Genomic DNA, 17,702 nt, shown 5'->3' with positions numbered 1-17,702 from the left:
TACTGCAACAAAATAGTATTTTAGTAACAAATGTTCCTAAATAAACCTCTTTTCTGTTTACTGTATGAGATTTAAATGAGATGTTTTGTCAACTCATCTAATGTTGCTGTTGTTTCAAGCTGGAAAGTTTCAGTTCACATACCGTATTTCCACTGGGGTGGTAATATGAAACACCAAAAAGCAAGAAGCCAATCAGGTTGTTAGGAACTTGTTTCCTCCCATTTGATTTGATTATATTAAGGCAAATCATCGTATAAGTTCATCCCCAAAATAAGAAAATGTTGATCGTATTCTACTCTCTGCTGATGATCAGAGTTGTGCGTGAGTACACATATATTTATATCTATATATATAGATAGATATAAATAATTAGATAAAGCTCTGTTTTAACCACATTACCTTTTTCTTCCAGCAGTACAAACTTGTCTCGATTGTTCATTGTTCTGTGTTGAATATTTTTTCAGGTTGCGCAGATGAACAGACCTTTGTGACAAAGTCTGTTAGTGTTGGAGAAAATGTGATTTTAACTTGTAACCTGCAGAAGTCCGGGGACATCGAAACATTTTTTTGGATTAAGCTTGTTGCTGGAGGCTTGCCTGAAATCCTGGGGAGAGCATATAGCTTTCTTTATAACTATGAAAAAATAATTTCTCGCATTACAACAACGCAAGAGCCTGAAAGATTTGTCCTGAATATCACCAAAACAAAGCCGAGTGATGCTGGATTTTATTACTGTTTGAAAATACATGGTTTCAACATCACGTTTTTAAAAGGAGCATTTCTTAGCATCACAGGTAAATGGATTACATAAAACATGACATAGATTTTTATTTCATGTTTACTTATTCAATCAAAAAATGCTGAATTATCTTTCAATGATGAAATAATTTAGGTAAAATTCTTGTTTTTCATTTCCAGGACCAGAACCTGATGTCACTGCCATCATTCAAAATTTTGCCTCTGATGCACTTTATCCAGGAGACTTGGTGACTCTTCAGTGTTCAGTCCTCTTTGATTCTGGTAAGAAAACGTGTCCAGAGGAACACAGTGTTTACTGGTTCAGAGTCGGATCAGATGAATCCCATCCTAATGTGATTTATACCCGAGGAAAAAGCAGTGATCCATGTAAAAACAGTCCTGAGGCTCGTTCTCCACAGAAATGTGTCTACAGCTTCTCGAAGAACCTCAGCTCCTCTGATTCTGGGACTTATTACTGTGCTGTGGCCACATGTGGACAGATTTTGTTTGGAAATGGAACAAAACTCGGTATTGAAGGTAACTGCATAGAAAAAATTGTAAATGATTTATTACTATTTCATAACCTACTAACAATTTATTGACGGTTTCAGATGTTAGCCCATGTGATTCTAAGAAGAGCAATACAATTCTGGTCCTGCTGTGTGTTGCTTTGGCTATAAGTCTGATTGTTATAGCCTTCCTCATTTACGCCGTCGTGAAACCCTCTTGTTATTGTTGCAACGGTAAGAGAAGTTACTCATAACATATTTTTTAAATCCAACTCCAACATCATTCATCTTTGATAAAGTTAAGACTGTACATTATAGCTGCCGCCAAAATGCAGACAAATGCTGTAACATTCGGTGGGAATCAGCAATGTCAGAAGGTAAAGACTTAAAAATAGAAAGATTAATTGCATGTCATGAAATCTCTTCTGTCATTTAGAATTTTGCATTTTATTTCTTCAGAGAAATGAGGACTTGGTTTATTGTACAGCAGTTTTCACCAGGCAGAAAGGTGGCAAAGCAGAGAGGAGAAATGCAACAGCAAAGGACGAGACGATCTACAGTGATGTCAGGAATATTGTGATGAACAATCCAAACTCTGAATTTAATCATTGATTATAATAAAATACCTGTGTGAAAATTTTACTACTTTAGCAGCACTTCAAACGTATTTAATGCATTTTTATTATATGCGTTTTGGCATTTGTGCATTTATTAAATAGGTGTCAGTGAAGAGTAGACAGAAAACACAAGGGAAGACATGGAGCATGCAGTGCAGGTGCACAGTCAGATGTGAACCCAGACTGCTGCAGTAATGTGGCAAAGGCTGAAACCATCTGACAGTGGCTCCTTAATGCATACAATATATACTTTGTACAAGGTGAAAACCTTAAATATTATATTTCAGTTCTTTTAGGTGATCATAGGAAATTCATAAATATAATGAGAAAGTAACCTTCTGGGCGGCCTTTGTGCTCTTTTATCTGTTTAATATCTGTGTTATATCTCATCTTTCAAAATGAGTTTTTTTTTGCTAATAAATTTACACAACTAAAATGGACACGTCTTTACTCATTCAGTGACATGTTACTCTGCAAATTCATTCGGTATGAAATGCTACACTTGCAGTTGGGCTCAACTACTACAACCAACAAATAAGCTAGTGCTTACTGCCATCAGGTGAAAACAAAGTGCCTGGTTCTTAGCCAATAGAAACATTAAGAAGAAATCTAATGATTTGCCAGGATCAGTTTAAATAGATTTAGGGCAAAAACACATATGACATCAATCACACCCATTGATTTGTATACTAACAAGCAGTGTAAATTTGATGTGATAGTGCCTAAATTCATTTTGCATATTAATTACAATTAATTAATTGGATTGTGTGTGTAATATAAAAATTGTAACTATACCGGTAAAGTATTAAAGATATTTTCCAATTGTGGGCAAATCATGATGACTTGTTGGAAATCAAAGTGGGTAGCAGTGATTTAGAGATGTTCTTTTTATGCACTGTAGTGGATTTTTGTGATCAGTTGTTGGGGTCTGACTGTATTATAGCTATGGTGTCTCTGTGGTTTTCAAAGTATTTCAGCCCCATTCCTCAGTTGAAATGTATTCTTGTTTCAATCAGTCCAGCTGTGGGCCACTGAGCACCTCACATACATGTGTTATTTTAACTGTATCCACAATGACAATGTAGGTATTGTCCAGTAAGATTCTGGTATTTTCAGGACCTGGAAATTAATTCATTTGTTGAATGTTTTTATTGTTAGAAAACGTTGCATTGCATTGGAAAACATAGTTATTCCCACCTCTGCTTTCTGTTCCTGCTTTCTGATCATCTCACCTCCTTCACTCACTGAACTACTAAAAAGTGTCTCAACAAGAGACAGTATCAAGACGATCAAGACGGTTATACTGCTGGTTGCAATGAAGGAATATATCACCGTGGAGTCACAGAGTGGATTAATACTAAATGGAGTGGGACGTGATCTATATTTAAAAACTTTTAAAGTGAACATTTTCGAAATTTCATAGAAATTGTACTATTGTAGTTTAAATTGTAGTTTAGGCTTTGGAAATGTGTTTTCAAAAAAATTGGACTTTTGTGTTTATCAGGAAACAGTCAGAGGACATCAAACTATACTGTTGTTCAGTGGTCGACAGCATCTGATTCAGTCCGTCCAGAAGACTCAGTGACTCTCCAGTGTTCACTTCTCTCTGTCTCTGAAAACAAGACGTGTCCAGGAGATCACAGTGTGTACTGGTTTGAAATATGTGGTTTTTAGGTACTGTATATACTTTAATGTTGTACATTTTTAATTAAAAACTAGTTAAGCTGAACGCATGTTTATCATGCAGATGTACAAACCTAAAAAAACGTGTGAGATTAAATAAATGTCATTATAATTTGTCTATATATGGATTTTTCTTTATTGTTTTAGTTGTCTGACAATGCAAAAAGGATTTAATCAATACAAACGATGCCATTAAAAATCTTTCTGTGCCAAAGTGTTGCTACTGCTGCGATGTGTCATTCTGCAAAATGTGTTGGTTGTTCTAGAATTGGCAAAATTACTAAAACAAATCCAAAATGTAATTACCGTAAGACCTCAGGAGGTAATTTGAGTCATCCTAAAATCACATTCATGTCATTTGGACTTCTTTCATCTTAGCTGGAAACAATTAACTCAACATCTAAATAGAACAAAACAAAGAGGACTTAAATGAATTTAAACAATTTCAGAGTTACATTCACGCTGGTTACACTTGGGTTTAAATCACATCTCAGGTGATCGGATCACAAGTGGATCGCGCTAAATGAAAGCAGAAACAATCACCAACATCGTAGTCTGAACACTTAAACTATTTGCTGAGATGATCTGGGACACATTTGAACATCAGGCTTTTTTAGTGTCAACGTGTAAATGGTAAATGGTCTGCACTTATATAGTGTTTTTCTACCTGTTGGTACGCATAGCACTGCTTCTCATGCACGCTTTGACACTCACAATCACCCACACACACTCACACACTATGCAGCTGGCCATCACTCACCAGGAGCAACTACATTGGGGTTCAGTGTCTTGCTCAAGGACGCATAGACATGTGACTGGAGGAGCCCGGTAAACCAACTATGGGGTTGGTGGACGACTGCTCTACCTCCTGCGCCACAGTCACCCTGTGTCCTGATCCATTACAGATGTATAAATATATCACTGGGAGGGGAGGTTGGCAGTCTACCACAGGGCTGACACAGACAACATGTCACACTTACATTTGCACCTAACTGCATGAGTGTGGGAGGAAACAAGGCTGCTAGTATGAAATTAAGGCGAACACAGAAAAACCCCATATGTATTGTAGTTTTGCTTAAGGACAGTAGCGACTTCTCCCTACAAACATTTTGTGAGCACAGGAATGTCCCTACCAATATTTGAGCAACGCTGTTTGGTGTAAAGTGACCTGGATCTATAAAAGTGATGGGTTGGGCAACAGCCTCCAAATCAAAGCACTGATTGAGCAAACGTTCAAATTTACAGATGCACATAGTGAATTCACTGTGCTGGGTAGTAAACAGAGAGGTAGGCAGGAAGTAAGCAGAGAAGTCTGTAGATTAGTAGCTCTACTTATTATGTTCAGCCACAGTAGTGCTGCAAAATAAGGTTCAGAACAGTTTACACTATTAACAGAAACTGGAAATAAATCAACAGTAGCGTATAAATAAAAAGCAAAGCAAAGAGATGTAGAGGAATAAATGTTCGGGAATTCTGGGTAAATGCTGACAGTAGGTTGCTGGACATGAGCACAGTTTCTGTGGGTGTAGTTACTGTGGTAAATTCAGGTTTCCAACCAGGTAGTACTGGCTGTGGTGGAAAGTTAAAAAGTTGCTGTTTAGGGCCTGGAGGTAAATTGAAGAAAAAACAGGGAATAGATTATTAGACAACAGATGGAGACTAGTTTCTTTAAGTAATGCTAGTTAACCTCATAACCTTTGTTAAAATATGTGTTTATTGCTTATCACACATGTTTATATAGCCTATTATTTAGCGAGGAGAAGGAAAGCTCTGGGTTTGTACATTCAGCAACGTGTACATTAAATCTGCTAAAATAGTTCAGGAGCTACTCTGGTCTAATCATTGTTAGTCATGTGTGGTATCGTTATCGTAATTAACCACGTGGGCCGGTGCAGTTTGAGTTAGGAGAGAGTGAATCTAAAATAGAGTATGTTCTGCTAACTGAGAAAAAAAGGAGTTTTACATGAACAAATCTGAACCTGGTGAAGGCAGTACTGCAAATTGCCTCTTCACCTCACTTCTTTTTTAAATCTGAGGTGAATCTCATGAACTGTTTTAAAAGAGTCATACGGCCACAAGGGGAAAAAAGTATGAAGGGAAGATGTTGTGCTCAAGCTCTGTTAATTCAGTAATTTACATATCTGCACACACAAAGAAAGTACCACACTAACAGTTGATTTAAAATGAACTGGTGTCTGTGTGTGTGACAGAAAGGTGGGAGTCCTTATCTTTATCATACTAAAGTTCTCATGCACACTTCATAAAATTTAAAAGTACTTATACTGTAATTGTTTAAATCCTGCAACAGAACACTTGATTTCCTGTCAGGAGAGAAACTGTAAATAGAACAACTCTTGTCCACAAAATCTCACCTTTAAAAGAGTGTCTGTGATTACTGTGTCATATTTAGGAACTCACCATGAGAAGAGGAGTGTGTAAACTGCTTTACGTGGGAAGGTTTGGGCTGATTTTTTCCGCTGGGGTAGAACAGTTAGACGCCAACTAAGCAAAAGAACCAATCAGGCTGCTCTGAATCAGGTCCCTCCCATTCGATATGGTTACATTATGGTAAATCAATCATCTTATAATACAGACAACAATAGCTGCTTTCTCAGGTGGTGAATCTGAAAAATGCTCGTCTTAATACAATTACTTCTTGTGCTGAAAATCGTCCGTAAGTATGAAGAATTAATTTAATATGACATATTTCAGCACATTGTCGCCTGTTTACAAAAATCAAGAGAGGACATCTGAGTGTTTGTGTATCGGTAACAATCATTGCTCTGTTTTCATTTTATTTTTTAGGATGCGCAGACGATCACATGTTTGAGACAAAGACTGCACATGTTGGAGAAGATGTGACTCTAACATGTAACCGCGAGAAATCTTGGCATCTCACAAATTTATTTTGGATCAGACTATTTTCTGGAACATTTCCAGAAATTTTAGGGGGAACATATGCACACGAGTATGAAGGTGTTGATAAGATTCGTCACATTACAGCAAAACAAGAGCCTGGGACATTTGTTTTGAAAATTTCCAAAGCACAGTTGAGCGATACAGCAATTTACTACTGCATAAAAGTGAAACAACTCAAATTTATATTTCTGAAAGGAACATTTCTGACAATCAAAGGTAAATACAGCAAAAGCAGCAACATAGATTCCAGATGGTGCTTAATATATATATATATATATATATATATATATATACACGGATATATATATATTTACTGAATGACTAATTGGAATAAAACAGGTTTTGCTTTTCTAGGACCAGAGTCCGATAGACTTGCCGTTACTCAAGACCCATTATCTGATCCAGTCCGTGCAGGAGACTCAGTGACTCTCCAGTGTTCAGTCCTCTCTGACTCTGGGAACAAGAAGTGTCCAGAAGAACACAATGTGTACTGGTTTAAAGCCAAATCCGATGAGTCTCATCTCAGTTTGATTTACGCTAATGGAAACAGTAGTGATCGATGTGAGAAGAGTCCTGAAACTCAGAAATGTGTCTACAACTTTTTTCCAAATGTCGATTCCTCTGATGCTGGGACTTATTACTGTGCTGTGGCTACATGTGGACAGATTGTATTTGGAAATGGAACTAAACTGGACATTGAAGGTAAACGTTAGATCATATTTCTATGTAACGATAACTGCATCACAATCTTTGAAACTGTTTGTCAAACAGTGTGGATGATTTATTGCCATTTCATAACTTTAATGATTTATTGAATGTTTCAGTTGTCAGCACATGTGATGTGAGGAACAATACAATTCTCTTCCTGCTGTGTGTTGCTCTTGCTATAAGTCTGATTGTTATAGCCTTCCTCATTTATGCCATCGTGAAAAAATCGTGTGATTGTTGCAACGGTAAGAGAAGGAGCTCATAATTTCGTCTGTTAAAATATTTCTCCAATGTAACATAATTTAACTTACATTTATGCTGTTTAAGTAAAATTACAGCATCATTCATCTTTATGAATGTTAATACTGTACATATTTTACATAATATAGCCGCTGCCAACCTGCAAACAAATGCTGCCATATCCAGTGGTAACCAGCAAAGCCGGCAGGTAAAGAATTTGTAAATGTGGCTGGAAAGAGAAGTGTGCGTGTATTAAAACCTCTTCTGTCATCTTCACATTTGCATTTCATTTCCTCAGGCAAATGAGGACTTGGTTTATTCTACACCAGTCTTCACCAGGAGGAAAGGTGGCAAAGCAGGGAGAAGAAATGCAACAGCAAAGGACGAGACGATCTACACTGATGTCAGGAGAATTTTGTGACTTATTAACAACCCAAACTCTGGATTTAGTTTGATTATTTAGATTGAGTATAATTAAATTGTTACTCTGTACGTTGTGTGAGAGTTTTACTCCTTAAGCAGCACTTCACAGATTTGTATTGCATTCTGACATTACATTTATATTGTTCATAAAAACGTTGCAGTTATTAGTTCACAATAGAAAATAAATATAATACCAATATAAGTTTATTTAACAGCTAGATTTTGGCTAGAATAGCCTATTTTGAAATAATTCTACGTTCATGGTTTATTTTTTAAGTGGTCAAAGGGGTTATTGATGCATCAGCCCAAGCTGTCTTTCTTAAGCGTTCAGTTTGAAAGAGCAGTGCGAAGGGCTAACTTTGTGGCTCTTTTAACTGTTTCAGAGGTGTTAACTCCTCCCAATGCCCTCAGCTCTTACACAGCGTGTTGTTTCCTTTGTCAATTTTCACACCTAAAAAATACACATTTTATTTAAATTCACTATCTATATGCTGCATTTATATGTAATGTGTTTTGAAAATACTTTCCAATGCAATCACTGCAGGAAGCATCTAGAGTAAGAAAATTTAATATCTTAATGTTTAATCTCAGAAACACAAAAGTAAAGTGATGATAGCTTTACATAGTTTCTTCTACTGGGACAAAATTTAAATTTATTAAATTTGTCGTTGCCATCAGTAACATCACCTACAGTATTCATTTATATATAGTATGAAAAACTTAACTTGAAGTAAAGCTCAACACATAACAACCACAAAATAACCCCGAAAGCCACATGAGGACTGAATAGTGTATGTGAAGCAAAGATTAAAAATCTAAGAATTGGAGTGGTGAATCAAATCACAATCACATTATAAACGAACAAGCAGTGTCAACAACATTCAATGTTATATGAATGTTTAAATTAATTCAGAAAATTAGCAGTTTAAGATTAATGGTGTTGTGTGAAATGTCTTGGGGACCATAAATTTGATAAAGGTACTGTTCCCCGTAGAATGAATTGTACTGTAATATGTCTGGATACTGTCTGACCATCACCAGATTGAAATATTAGCAATTCAGATACTAAAGTACCTACCAAATTACAGTATTTATCTCAACAGTGTTTATGATTAGTTTTTTTATGATTGGTGATATTGGGCTACATAAATCACATTTGGGTAGGACTTTAGAGCTTGCTAGTAATAAGGTAATAGTGGTGTAATACCTAGGAAATAACAAGGTAATTGGGCTGTTATGGTTAATAATTAATCAGTTTTTGCACAGTCTGGGTTTTTGTTTCGATTTCTGAAATAAGATCTGTAGTTATGGGAAAAGATTTTCCCATTTCATTTGTGTGACATACAATTAATCAATAAATAGTCCACTAGCGCTATTTTTTCAATTTGGCTTGTCTTTAAAGAGGCAGTTGCTAACAAGTACTAGCTCACTAATCCGCCTTTACAGCCTCGTTTAATTTATGTGAGAATATAAGTCAAAGTATAAATTAAATCACTAATTATATATTCAGTGGTGCGACTGTTATTTTAGAGCCTACAGTTGTATGTAAGCATCAAAAATTATGAAGTGGTGTTCGTCTATCTTACTTGTACATTTCAGAAATTTGGCACAGAGCTTAATTTCCACAATATTCCAAATGTACAAAGACCTTTTTGTCAAGGAAACCAGAGATGGGCTAAACTTCCTACAGCACTCTACAGGAGGCAAAACACAGTTAAGTTGGGGTTTCAGTGTCTTGGCTTCGACACGTGGTTCGGAAGAGCTGGGCATGAAGCTCCGACCGTATAGGTAATGTGTGTAGTTGTAAAGGTGGATGACACCACAGTTCCCCAAAGGCGAAGCCACATCAGCAGTGGCAATACTACAGTTTGTTGGGGTCCTAGGCAAAAATGCCTGCTGACATATAATGCCTCTGCATATCGGATAAATCAATCTAGAGTTTGTTTCTGACCCACGAGACTTAATCTAGTTAATGGTTTTTGGAACAGATATTATGGTCGACATCCAACTGTAATTGTTGTCTTCAGACTTTCCCATACAAATGGCACCAAGGTTTAACTCATCCAGAATAAACAAGGTAGATTTGAAAATGCCCTAATTAGAATGGCTACCACACAACCACAATGTGAAAACAGTATAAACACTGTACTGGTTTAATATATGCTTAATAACACCGTCACTGTGAACTGTGACTGAATGGCGGCGTTTAGTTCACACATTCACACCAGCATAGTTTTCTGCAGTTTTATGTCCTTGTGATAAAAACTCAAAAATATTTTAATTCTCTACTGGATGTCGAACAACCAGATATGCACTTTAGTTCTGTTCTATGTAAAGATGAAGCATCTCTATTGGTGAGGGAGCACTGGTTCCGTCTGGGCTTTGGTTCCCTTAAAGAACACAGTGTCACTGCTGCTGGACTTAAGAACATCTATTCTGTGCATCTTTCCTCTCAGAAGCAGGACTTGACTTATTGCAGACATTTATTTCAAGACAACAGTAATGAGCTTGGCATCAGTTGTTCGAAGTCTAAAAAAATAATTCACATAAAAAAGGTTTTCAAATGAGAATTCAGACGTGAACAATATAGACTCTAGTAACCACATTAGATACTATGTACTTCACAAAGACCAGGATGATACCAGTGTGACAGGAAGCATATTTTTTAACATATTCTCTGATAACCAATCAGATGCACTAATGCTCTGACCTATCACGGTCATCTCACCTCCTTCATCTACTGAAATACCAAAAACTGTCTCAACAAGAGACAAAGTGAAGATGATGGTGTTATGGGTTACACTGCTTCTTCTTCATCAAGGACGTAAGTGCTTGTTTAATCTTTCCACAGTATTTTTCAATAGAGAATTTACTTTGTACATGTCAACTGGATCTTTTTGCATTCTAACTTTCCCACACTGATTTAGATTATTAAATTAACTGTATGTTTGCTTTTAATTCAGATTCTCTGGTTCCAGTAACAAGAGTTCAACTTGGAGAACCTGTGACCTTTACATGTGCTAACAAGGAGCTCAACACTAAGGAGGTCCACTGGTACAGGCAAAGTGCTGGAGATACCATGAAATTAATTTTGACTTTCTGGCAAACTAAAATTGAGCATGGACCAGAGTTTTCTGAATCAAGAATGAAGGCAAATCTTGATAACAGTTTTAGCAACCTGACCATTTTAAGGACGATCGGAGACGATGAAGGAATGTATCACTGTGGAGTCGCAGAGTGGATTAAAACTGAATGGAGCGGGACGTATTTGTTAGTGAAAGGTAATTATGTGAACTATTTGTACTTTAAAAGTGACTCCAAGCATACGTTGATTATTTTCTGAATGTATGTATTCACTTTAAATAAATGTATGCTGGACCTATACTTTGGTTTCTTATTAAGATTTGTGTTAATCAGGAAACAGTCAGAGGACATCAAACTATACTGTTGTTCAGTGGTCGACACCATCTGATCCAGTCCGTCCAGGAGACTCAGTGACTCTCCAGTGTTCACTTCTCTCTGACTCTGAGAACAAGAAGTGTCCAGGAGATCACAGTGTGTACTGGTTCAGAGTTGGATCAGAGAAATCTCATCCAGAAATCATCCACACTGATGGAAATCATCAGTGTGAGAAGAGATCTGACACTGTGAAGAGCTGTGTTTATGGCTTCTCTAAGACCATCAGCTCCTCTGATGCTGGGACTTATTACTGTGCTGTGGCCACATGTGGACAGATTGTATTTGGAAATGGAACTAAACTGGACATTGACGGTAACTTTATCATTAATCTGTTTGAACATGTTATCAATGTCATCTGTATCTAATTGTTTCTTCCTTTTCATAATCTCTTAGGAATCAGCACGTTGTCACACACAGCCCGTGTTATCATTTCTTTGCTGTGTGTTGTTTTGGCTTTAACTCTGATTGTTATAGTCGTCCTCATCTGTGCCATCAAGAATAACGACTGTGATTGCTGCAGTGGTAATATGTTTTTTTTAATACTTGTCTATGTATGACAAAATTACATTAAACTACTACATTTTAATTATTTGTTATATCCGTATTCTGTGTTGAATACTTTAGCTGCTGTTGCCCTGAACACAAACTGTGGAGGTCAAAACACTCAGCAGGTAAAGCATTGAAAGACAGTCTAAACTTTATCAAAAGTAAGTCATGATGTTTTTTTTTTAACTTTGTTATTCAATATATTTTCTCAGAGAAAAATGGACATACGGATTTATTCTGCTGTTGTCTTTTCCATGAAAACTGACCGTGGTGGAATAAGAGATGGAAAAGCAGCAGAGAGAGCAAAGATCTACACTGCAGTTAAGGCTTTTGGAGTGGAATAATAAGTTAACGTGTGTTTTTGGTATCAGATGGTGCTGCGTGCATGGCCAGACAAAGGGTTTTCTGAGAAATGAAGTTGAAAATCTTCATCTGCAGAGCATAGTGAACACAGTGACAGTTAAAATGTGTAAATTACTTTAGTAAAATAATCTCGCAGTGATGATGAAATACACAAATTAAAAGTATTTTTAAAATGAAATCATTCACTTCACCTGCAGTAAAGCAGCAAAGGTGATAATCGTCATTTGAGACAATTGCTTATCCTGGTGTTGGTAGCACAAAAGTAAAGTTATTTTTACGATGTACAGTAGCTTATGTTACGCAAGCCTGTTTGGATATTAGGTGGTATTATACATATGAAACTGTATATAATTGACATTATTAAGTTTTGTCTGTATGTTTGCAACTGTAAAGACTGAATGTATCTTTATCATACAAATGTACAAACTTAAAAAAATACATGGACAGGACATGGCTATGATAAATAACCTTACCAGCTAGGCTTTTTGTTCATAATTATTATTGTACTTATTTTTTATTGTTATTTCTAAACTTATTTTACCATTGAATTTCTAGTTTCTGTGCCAGAATAAGTTAATAATTTTTATTTTATACAAACACAATGATACAGTTCACTGATTCAGTACTGGCTCTGATATATTAGGTGGACTAGATATCAAATTTTAATTTTTCAGACAGAAACTGTACAAAAACTGGCCAACAATTTTTGTTTTTGATGTGTGACTATATAATCTATTTGTGAACTTTTTTGGAACAATATCAAACTGTGACAAGTGTCATAGCTGCTCTAATGTGTCAATCTGCAAAACAATAGATTTGGACTGAGCAATAATAAAAGTGTCTCAATGTTACTTTGTCTATCTGTGGTCTCTCACATTTGGTATTAGAAGTCTGTCGATTACAAAAAAGAAAGCATTTCCATGTATACAACCCAGTTTGAACAGCACAACATTGACTAGATTTTTTTCAAGAGTTAGTATTTGACCTAATTAGCTGTGGGCTGTTGGGTTATTAACTTGGTTTTTCACCACGAGAAGAGATGTAATGTATTTCTGTGAGTCAGGTTTTATTGAAGCTTCTGTAATTGGCTTTGAAAACCCTCCTCGTTTAGCATAGTGTAACGAAACAGTGGCTGCCAGCTCTTTGTACTGAGCAGTTTAAAAAAACTGTAATGAAACCATCAGTGACTCAGTGTTATTTCATCTCTCTGCTGCTCTTCTACATTCAGTATCTTACACTTGAGAGCATTGCTAAAATTAAATTATGTGCCTACATGTGGGTGAACATGTTAAGGGATGATTTAACCTGCCTGGCCATGAGGCTTTAGCCTAGTCCACTTCAGTTCAGATGAACTTCAAATGTGTATTCCCATAAACATCTGAAGTGGATAATGAAAGTGAAAACAGTAGAAAACAGCAAGTTTCATCTCTGGCTTCTCCTGCTTTTGCAACTTTGTGCTGTTTTCTGAATGGGAACAGGAATCATACCCACCTGCTGATACTGTAGACTGAGATGGATAGAAACACCAGGCTGATCATGACACTTACCTAATGTCATGAGTTTCAAATTGACTTGACTGCTTTTGAATGTGGAAGTAAACCATGTAAACACTGAGCTCAAATCACCACATTCATAGGTTTATTACATAGTTCACGGTGACGATGACACCTGCTAAATCTACAACAGAAATCAATACAAGTCATTGATGTGCTCTGATATAGTTGTTAACAATGAAACTAATGTAAAAGCATTTGCAGTACTGCTGCTACTGTGTACAATCCCAGCAGAAGGTAAATGTTAGTGAAATATCTACGTATCCACCCTCCTCCTCTCTAACCATCCGACCACCTGCTCTCTGGATCCGATCCCTTCCACTCTCAAGCAGTTGCACCCACACTAATGCCAGCTGTTACAATAATCATCAACACATCTCACACAGCAGGCACTTTTCTGACCTCATTCAAGCAGGCCCAGATCACCCCACTGCTCAAGAAGCCTTCTCTTGATCCCTACTGACTGTTGTGGAATCTCTTTGTTCTGTAAAAGGCACAGGTCAGTCTTCTGTCTTAATCCTATTGATCTAACTTCAGCCTTTGACACTGAACCATCAGGTCCTCTTGTCCACACTCTCTGACTTAGTTATCTCTGGATCAGCTCTAGCCTGCCTTCGGTCTTACCTATTGGGACAAACCTTCAAGGTATCCTGGTGGGGGCATGTTTCTCACTCTGATAGCCGGTGTGGCACAAGGTTCAGTTCTTTGTCCTTCTCTTTTTTCTGTCTATACTACATCCATGGATTCTATCATCCACTCACATGGCCTTTCCTATCACTGCTATGCTGATGACACACAGCTCTTCCTGTCCTTTCCAGTGGACGACTCCACTGTCTCATCATGCGTTTCTGCCTGTCTCTCAGACATCTCACCCTAGATGACAGAGAGACACATCTTTAGCTCAACCTCTCCAAGACCGAAGTACTTGTTTTCCCAGCCAGACCTTCGACGCAACACAACATCAGCATCAACATTGGATCTACAGTGATTGTCCCCACTAAGTCAGCCAGAAATCTGGGGGTCATCATCGACGACCAACTGAGCATTAAGGACAACATCTCCTCAGTCTGTAGGACATGCAGATTTGCCCTCTACAACATCAGGAAGATCAGACCCTACCTCATGGAATATACAACACAACTTATTGTACAGGGGCTGGTCGTATCTCATCTTGATTAGAGCAATGCTTTGTTAATGGGGTTACTGGTATCCACAATCAAACCCTTGCAGATGATCCAAAACCCAGCAGCACGCTTCAGTTTAATCAGCCAAAAAGGACTAGTGTCACACCCCTCTTCAGAGCTCTACACTGGCTTCCTGTAGCTGCTCGCATCAGGTTTCAAGGGCTGTCTCTTGCCTACAGGATGATCACCTCAACAGCTTCTGTTTACCTCAACTCCCTGATTCAAGTCTACAATACTTCCCGTCCGCTGCGGTCTGCCAACGAATGATGTCTGGTGGTACCAGCACCGCAAAGAAAACACCAAGCAAATCTCGTCAGCAAAATGATCCCATGATAGTGGAACGAGCTACCAAACTTTGCATGCTCAGCAAACTCACTCCCAATATTCAGAAAACTGCAGAAAACAGAACTCTTCCGCATCTTCCTATGCAATTAAATCTATTCAAAAAAATAAAAATAAATTTCCTTTTTGTTGTTTCTTGCACTTGCACACACTTTTTTTACAGGACTTTGCTTTGATGTTTTCTCCTAGACTTAGATTTTTGCTGCCTTGTACATCACATGTAAGTCGATGGTGTAACGAGCTACCAAACTCTGCACGCTCAGCAAACTCACTCCCAATGTTCAAAAAACTCTTTCTTGCACTTGCATCTTGTGAAATGTAAACACTTTTCTGACAGGACTTTGCTTTGATGTTTTTCTCCTTGACTTAGAAAAGCGTCTCCTAAATGACTGTAAATGTAAAATGGGGAATTTGGGAATGCCAATTGGTATTTTTTCATTTTACCACCATCTTGGTGCAACTGTATCACTGGTCTTTGTGTGTTTCATGCTGTATTCCTAATGGTTGTTAGCAGACTTTGGTTGTGGAAGCAGTTAGTCGACCTACATTCCTGGCACTGTCAGAGATTTGTCCCAGGGTGTCTATGATTGCAAGACTTTAACAACTGATGTTTTTCCCTCAGTGTAATGTGATGTGACCACTGTTTTACAGCTACAGTTACAGAGATACAGCCACGTTTGGTCATCTTTCCTCTGTGATGACCCAGAATCGCACCGTGTTTACCCACCTTACAAGAAATACATACGGATATGTAAATGTACCCTGGATAGGTGGGAAGTCTACTAGAGGGCTGATATGCAGAAACACATTCACATTAACGCCAAATCTAAACAGGAGCACCAGTAGGACATGAACCCACACACAGGAAGAACATGTAAAGTCAGCACAGAAAAGCCCCACATCCTATGACTCACAGCTGTGTAGCCGTAACAAAAGTGTGGCACTGTCGATATGTGCACAGCTTTTTAACACTAAATCAAAAAGTTTACAAACAAAATTTTCAGTGCAATTTATGTACAAGATATTATTTGGTTATTTATATTCAATGTTCACTGTGACACAATGAATGACTCTCACATAAGATTAATAATATCACATACAGTAATAACTTGTTAGCTTATTAATCTTTATTATATAGAGTGTACTTTATCACCCAAGTACACTTTTTATATCTACTTTAAAAATAATCATTGTTTTAGAAGAACCTTCATTGTGACTGAGCACGTATACATATTATACATTACACATATATGTTACAATGAAATTCTTTGACGCCATTTAACCCATCGCCCAGTTGGGAGCAGTGAGCAGAGTTCTGCATACCATCCTGCTGCTTTACCCTTTCAGCTGTATTAAATCCTATACCAGAAAACTTTATTACCTCTGAGAAAAAACTATAGACAGCAGCTGTTGTCCCTGCAATCTCTCCTTTAAAAGACCTTCTGTGTGATTAAACCTCTTCTTTTCACGTGTGTGAGTGGGAAACGTACAGTGACCCTGAGAGCTCAGTGCACTTACAATTGAGAAAAAACATGCAAATAGACTCAACACAAATAAATTTAAAACCCAACTTTATCAATTTGACAACACAGGCTCAGCATTAAGAAACGCCCTGCAAAAAGCCAATACACAATCGAATGACAAAGCGTGCTGCAAAAAGCTACAACACAACGGATATTGCTCCACGAGAAACTAAAAATACATTTACAAATCTAAATGTCCATCACTTTTTAATGTCTCCCGCGACTGTCATAGCAATGTTTCCAGGGGACACTAAAAAGTGATAAACATTTTAAATCGTAAAAGTACTTTTAGTTGACTTAATCCAGTTAAAGCTTTTTGGAACAGATGTTATGGTCCACATCCAATTTTAATTGCTGTCTTCAGACTTTCCCACACAAATGGCACCAAGGTTTAATTCATCCAGATTAACAAGGTAGATTTGAAAATGCCCTAATCCGAATGGCTACCAAACAGCCAAGATGTGAAAACCGTATAAACACTGTACTGGTTTAATATCTGCTTAATAACACAGTCACTGTGAACTGTGACTGAATGGCGGCGTTTAGTTCACAGCTTTACACCAGCATAGTTGTCTGCAGTTTTATGTCCTCCTGATAAACTCAAAAATATTTTAATTCTCTACTAGATGTCGACAACCAGAAATGCACTTTAGTTTTGCAATATGTAAAGATGAAGCATCTCTATTGGGGAGGGAGCACTGGTTCCGTCTGGGCTTTGGTTCCCTTAAAGGACAGAATGTCACTGCTGCTGGACTTAAGAACATCTGTTCTGTGCGTCTTTCCTCTCAGAAGCAGGACTTGACTTATTGCAGACATTTATTTCAAGACAACAGTAATGAGCTTGGCATCAGTTGCTTAAAGTGTAAAAAGAATAATTCACATAAAAAAGGTTTTC

The 17,702-nt window shown here is 37.4% G+C and overlaps 3 protein-coding genes across 3 annotated transcripts; all 3 read left to right on the top strand.

The window, feature by feature from the left end:
* The first annotated feature begins 278 nt into the window (after window positions 1-278).
* Window positions 279-3,331, top strand: LOC137134135 (signal-regulatory protein beta-2-like). The gene is made up of 6 exons (XM_067518650.1): window positions 279-321; window positions 465-794; window positions 919-1,275; window positions 1,350-1,481; window positions 1,566-1,624; window positions 1,707-3,331. The coding sequence occupies exons 1-6, from the start codon at window positions 279-281 to the stop codon at window positions 1,857-1,859; spliced, it is 1,074 nt and encodes a 357-aa protein (XP_067374751.1). The 3' UTR covers window positions 1,860-3,331.
* Window positions 3,332-6,358: 3,027 nt separating this feature from the next.
* Window positions 6,359-7,179, top strand: LOC137134556 (uncharacterized). Its single transcript, XM_067519476.1, has 2 exons — window positions 6,359-6,682; window positions 6,821-7,179. Exons 1-2 carry the CDS (start codon window positions 6,370-6,372, stop codon window positions 7,177-7,179), a joined length of 672 nt encoding a protein of 223 aa, XP_067375577.1. The 5' UTR covers window positions 6,359-6,369.
* A 3,439-nt stretch (window positions 7,180-10,618) lies between these two features.
* LOC137134574 (signal-regulatory protein beta-2-like) lies at window positions 10,619-13,026 on the top strand. The gene is made up of 6 exons (XM_067519501.1): window positions 10,619-10,661; window positions 10,801-11,118; window positions 11,255-11,608; window positions 11,690-11,818; window positions 11,921-11,967; window positions 12,055-13,026. The coding sequence occupies exons 1-6, from the start codon at window positions 10,619-10,621 to the stop codon at window positions 12,184-12,186; spliced, it is 1,023 nt and encodes a 340-aa protein (XP_067375602.1). The 3' UTR covers window positions 12,187-13,026.
* The last annotated feature ends 4,676 nt before the right edge of the window (window positions 13,027-17,702 follow it).

This window comes from Channa argus, chromosome 10 (assembly GCF_033026475.1).
Source record: "Channa argus isolate prfri chromosome 10, Channa argus male v1.0, whole genome shotgun sequence".
Taxonomy (NCBI): domain Eukaryota; kingdom Metazoa; phylum Chordata; class Actinopteri; order Anabantiformes; family Channidae; genus Channa; species Channa argus.
This window is presented reverse-complemented; position numbering and strand designations above follow the sequence as displayed.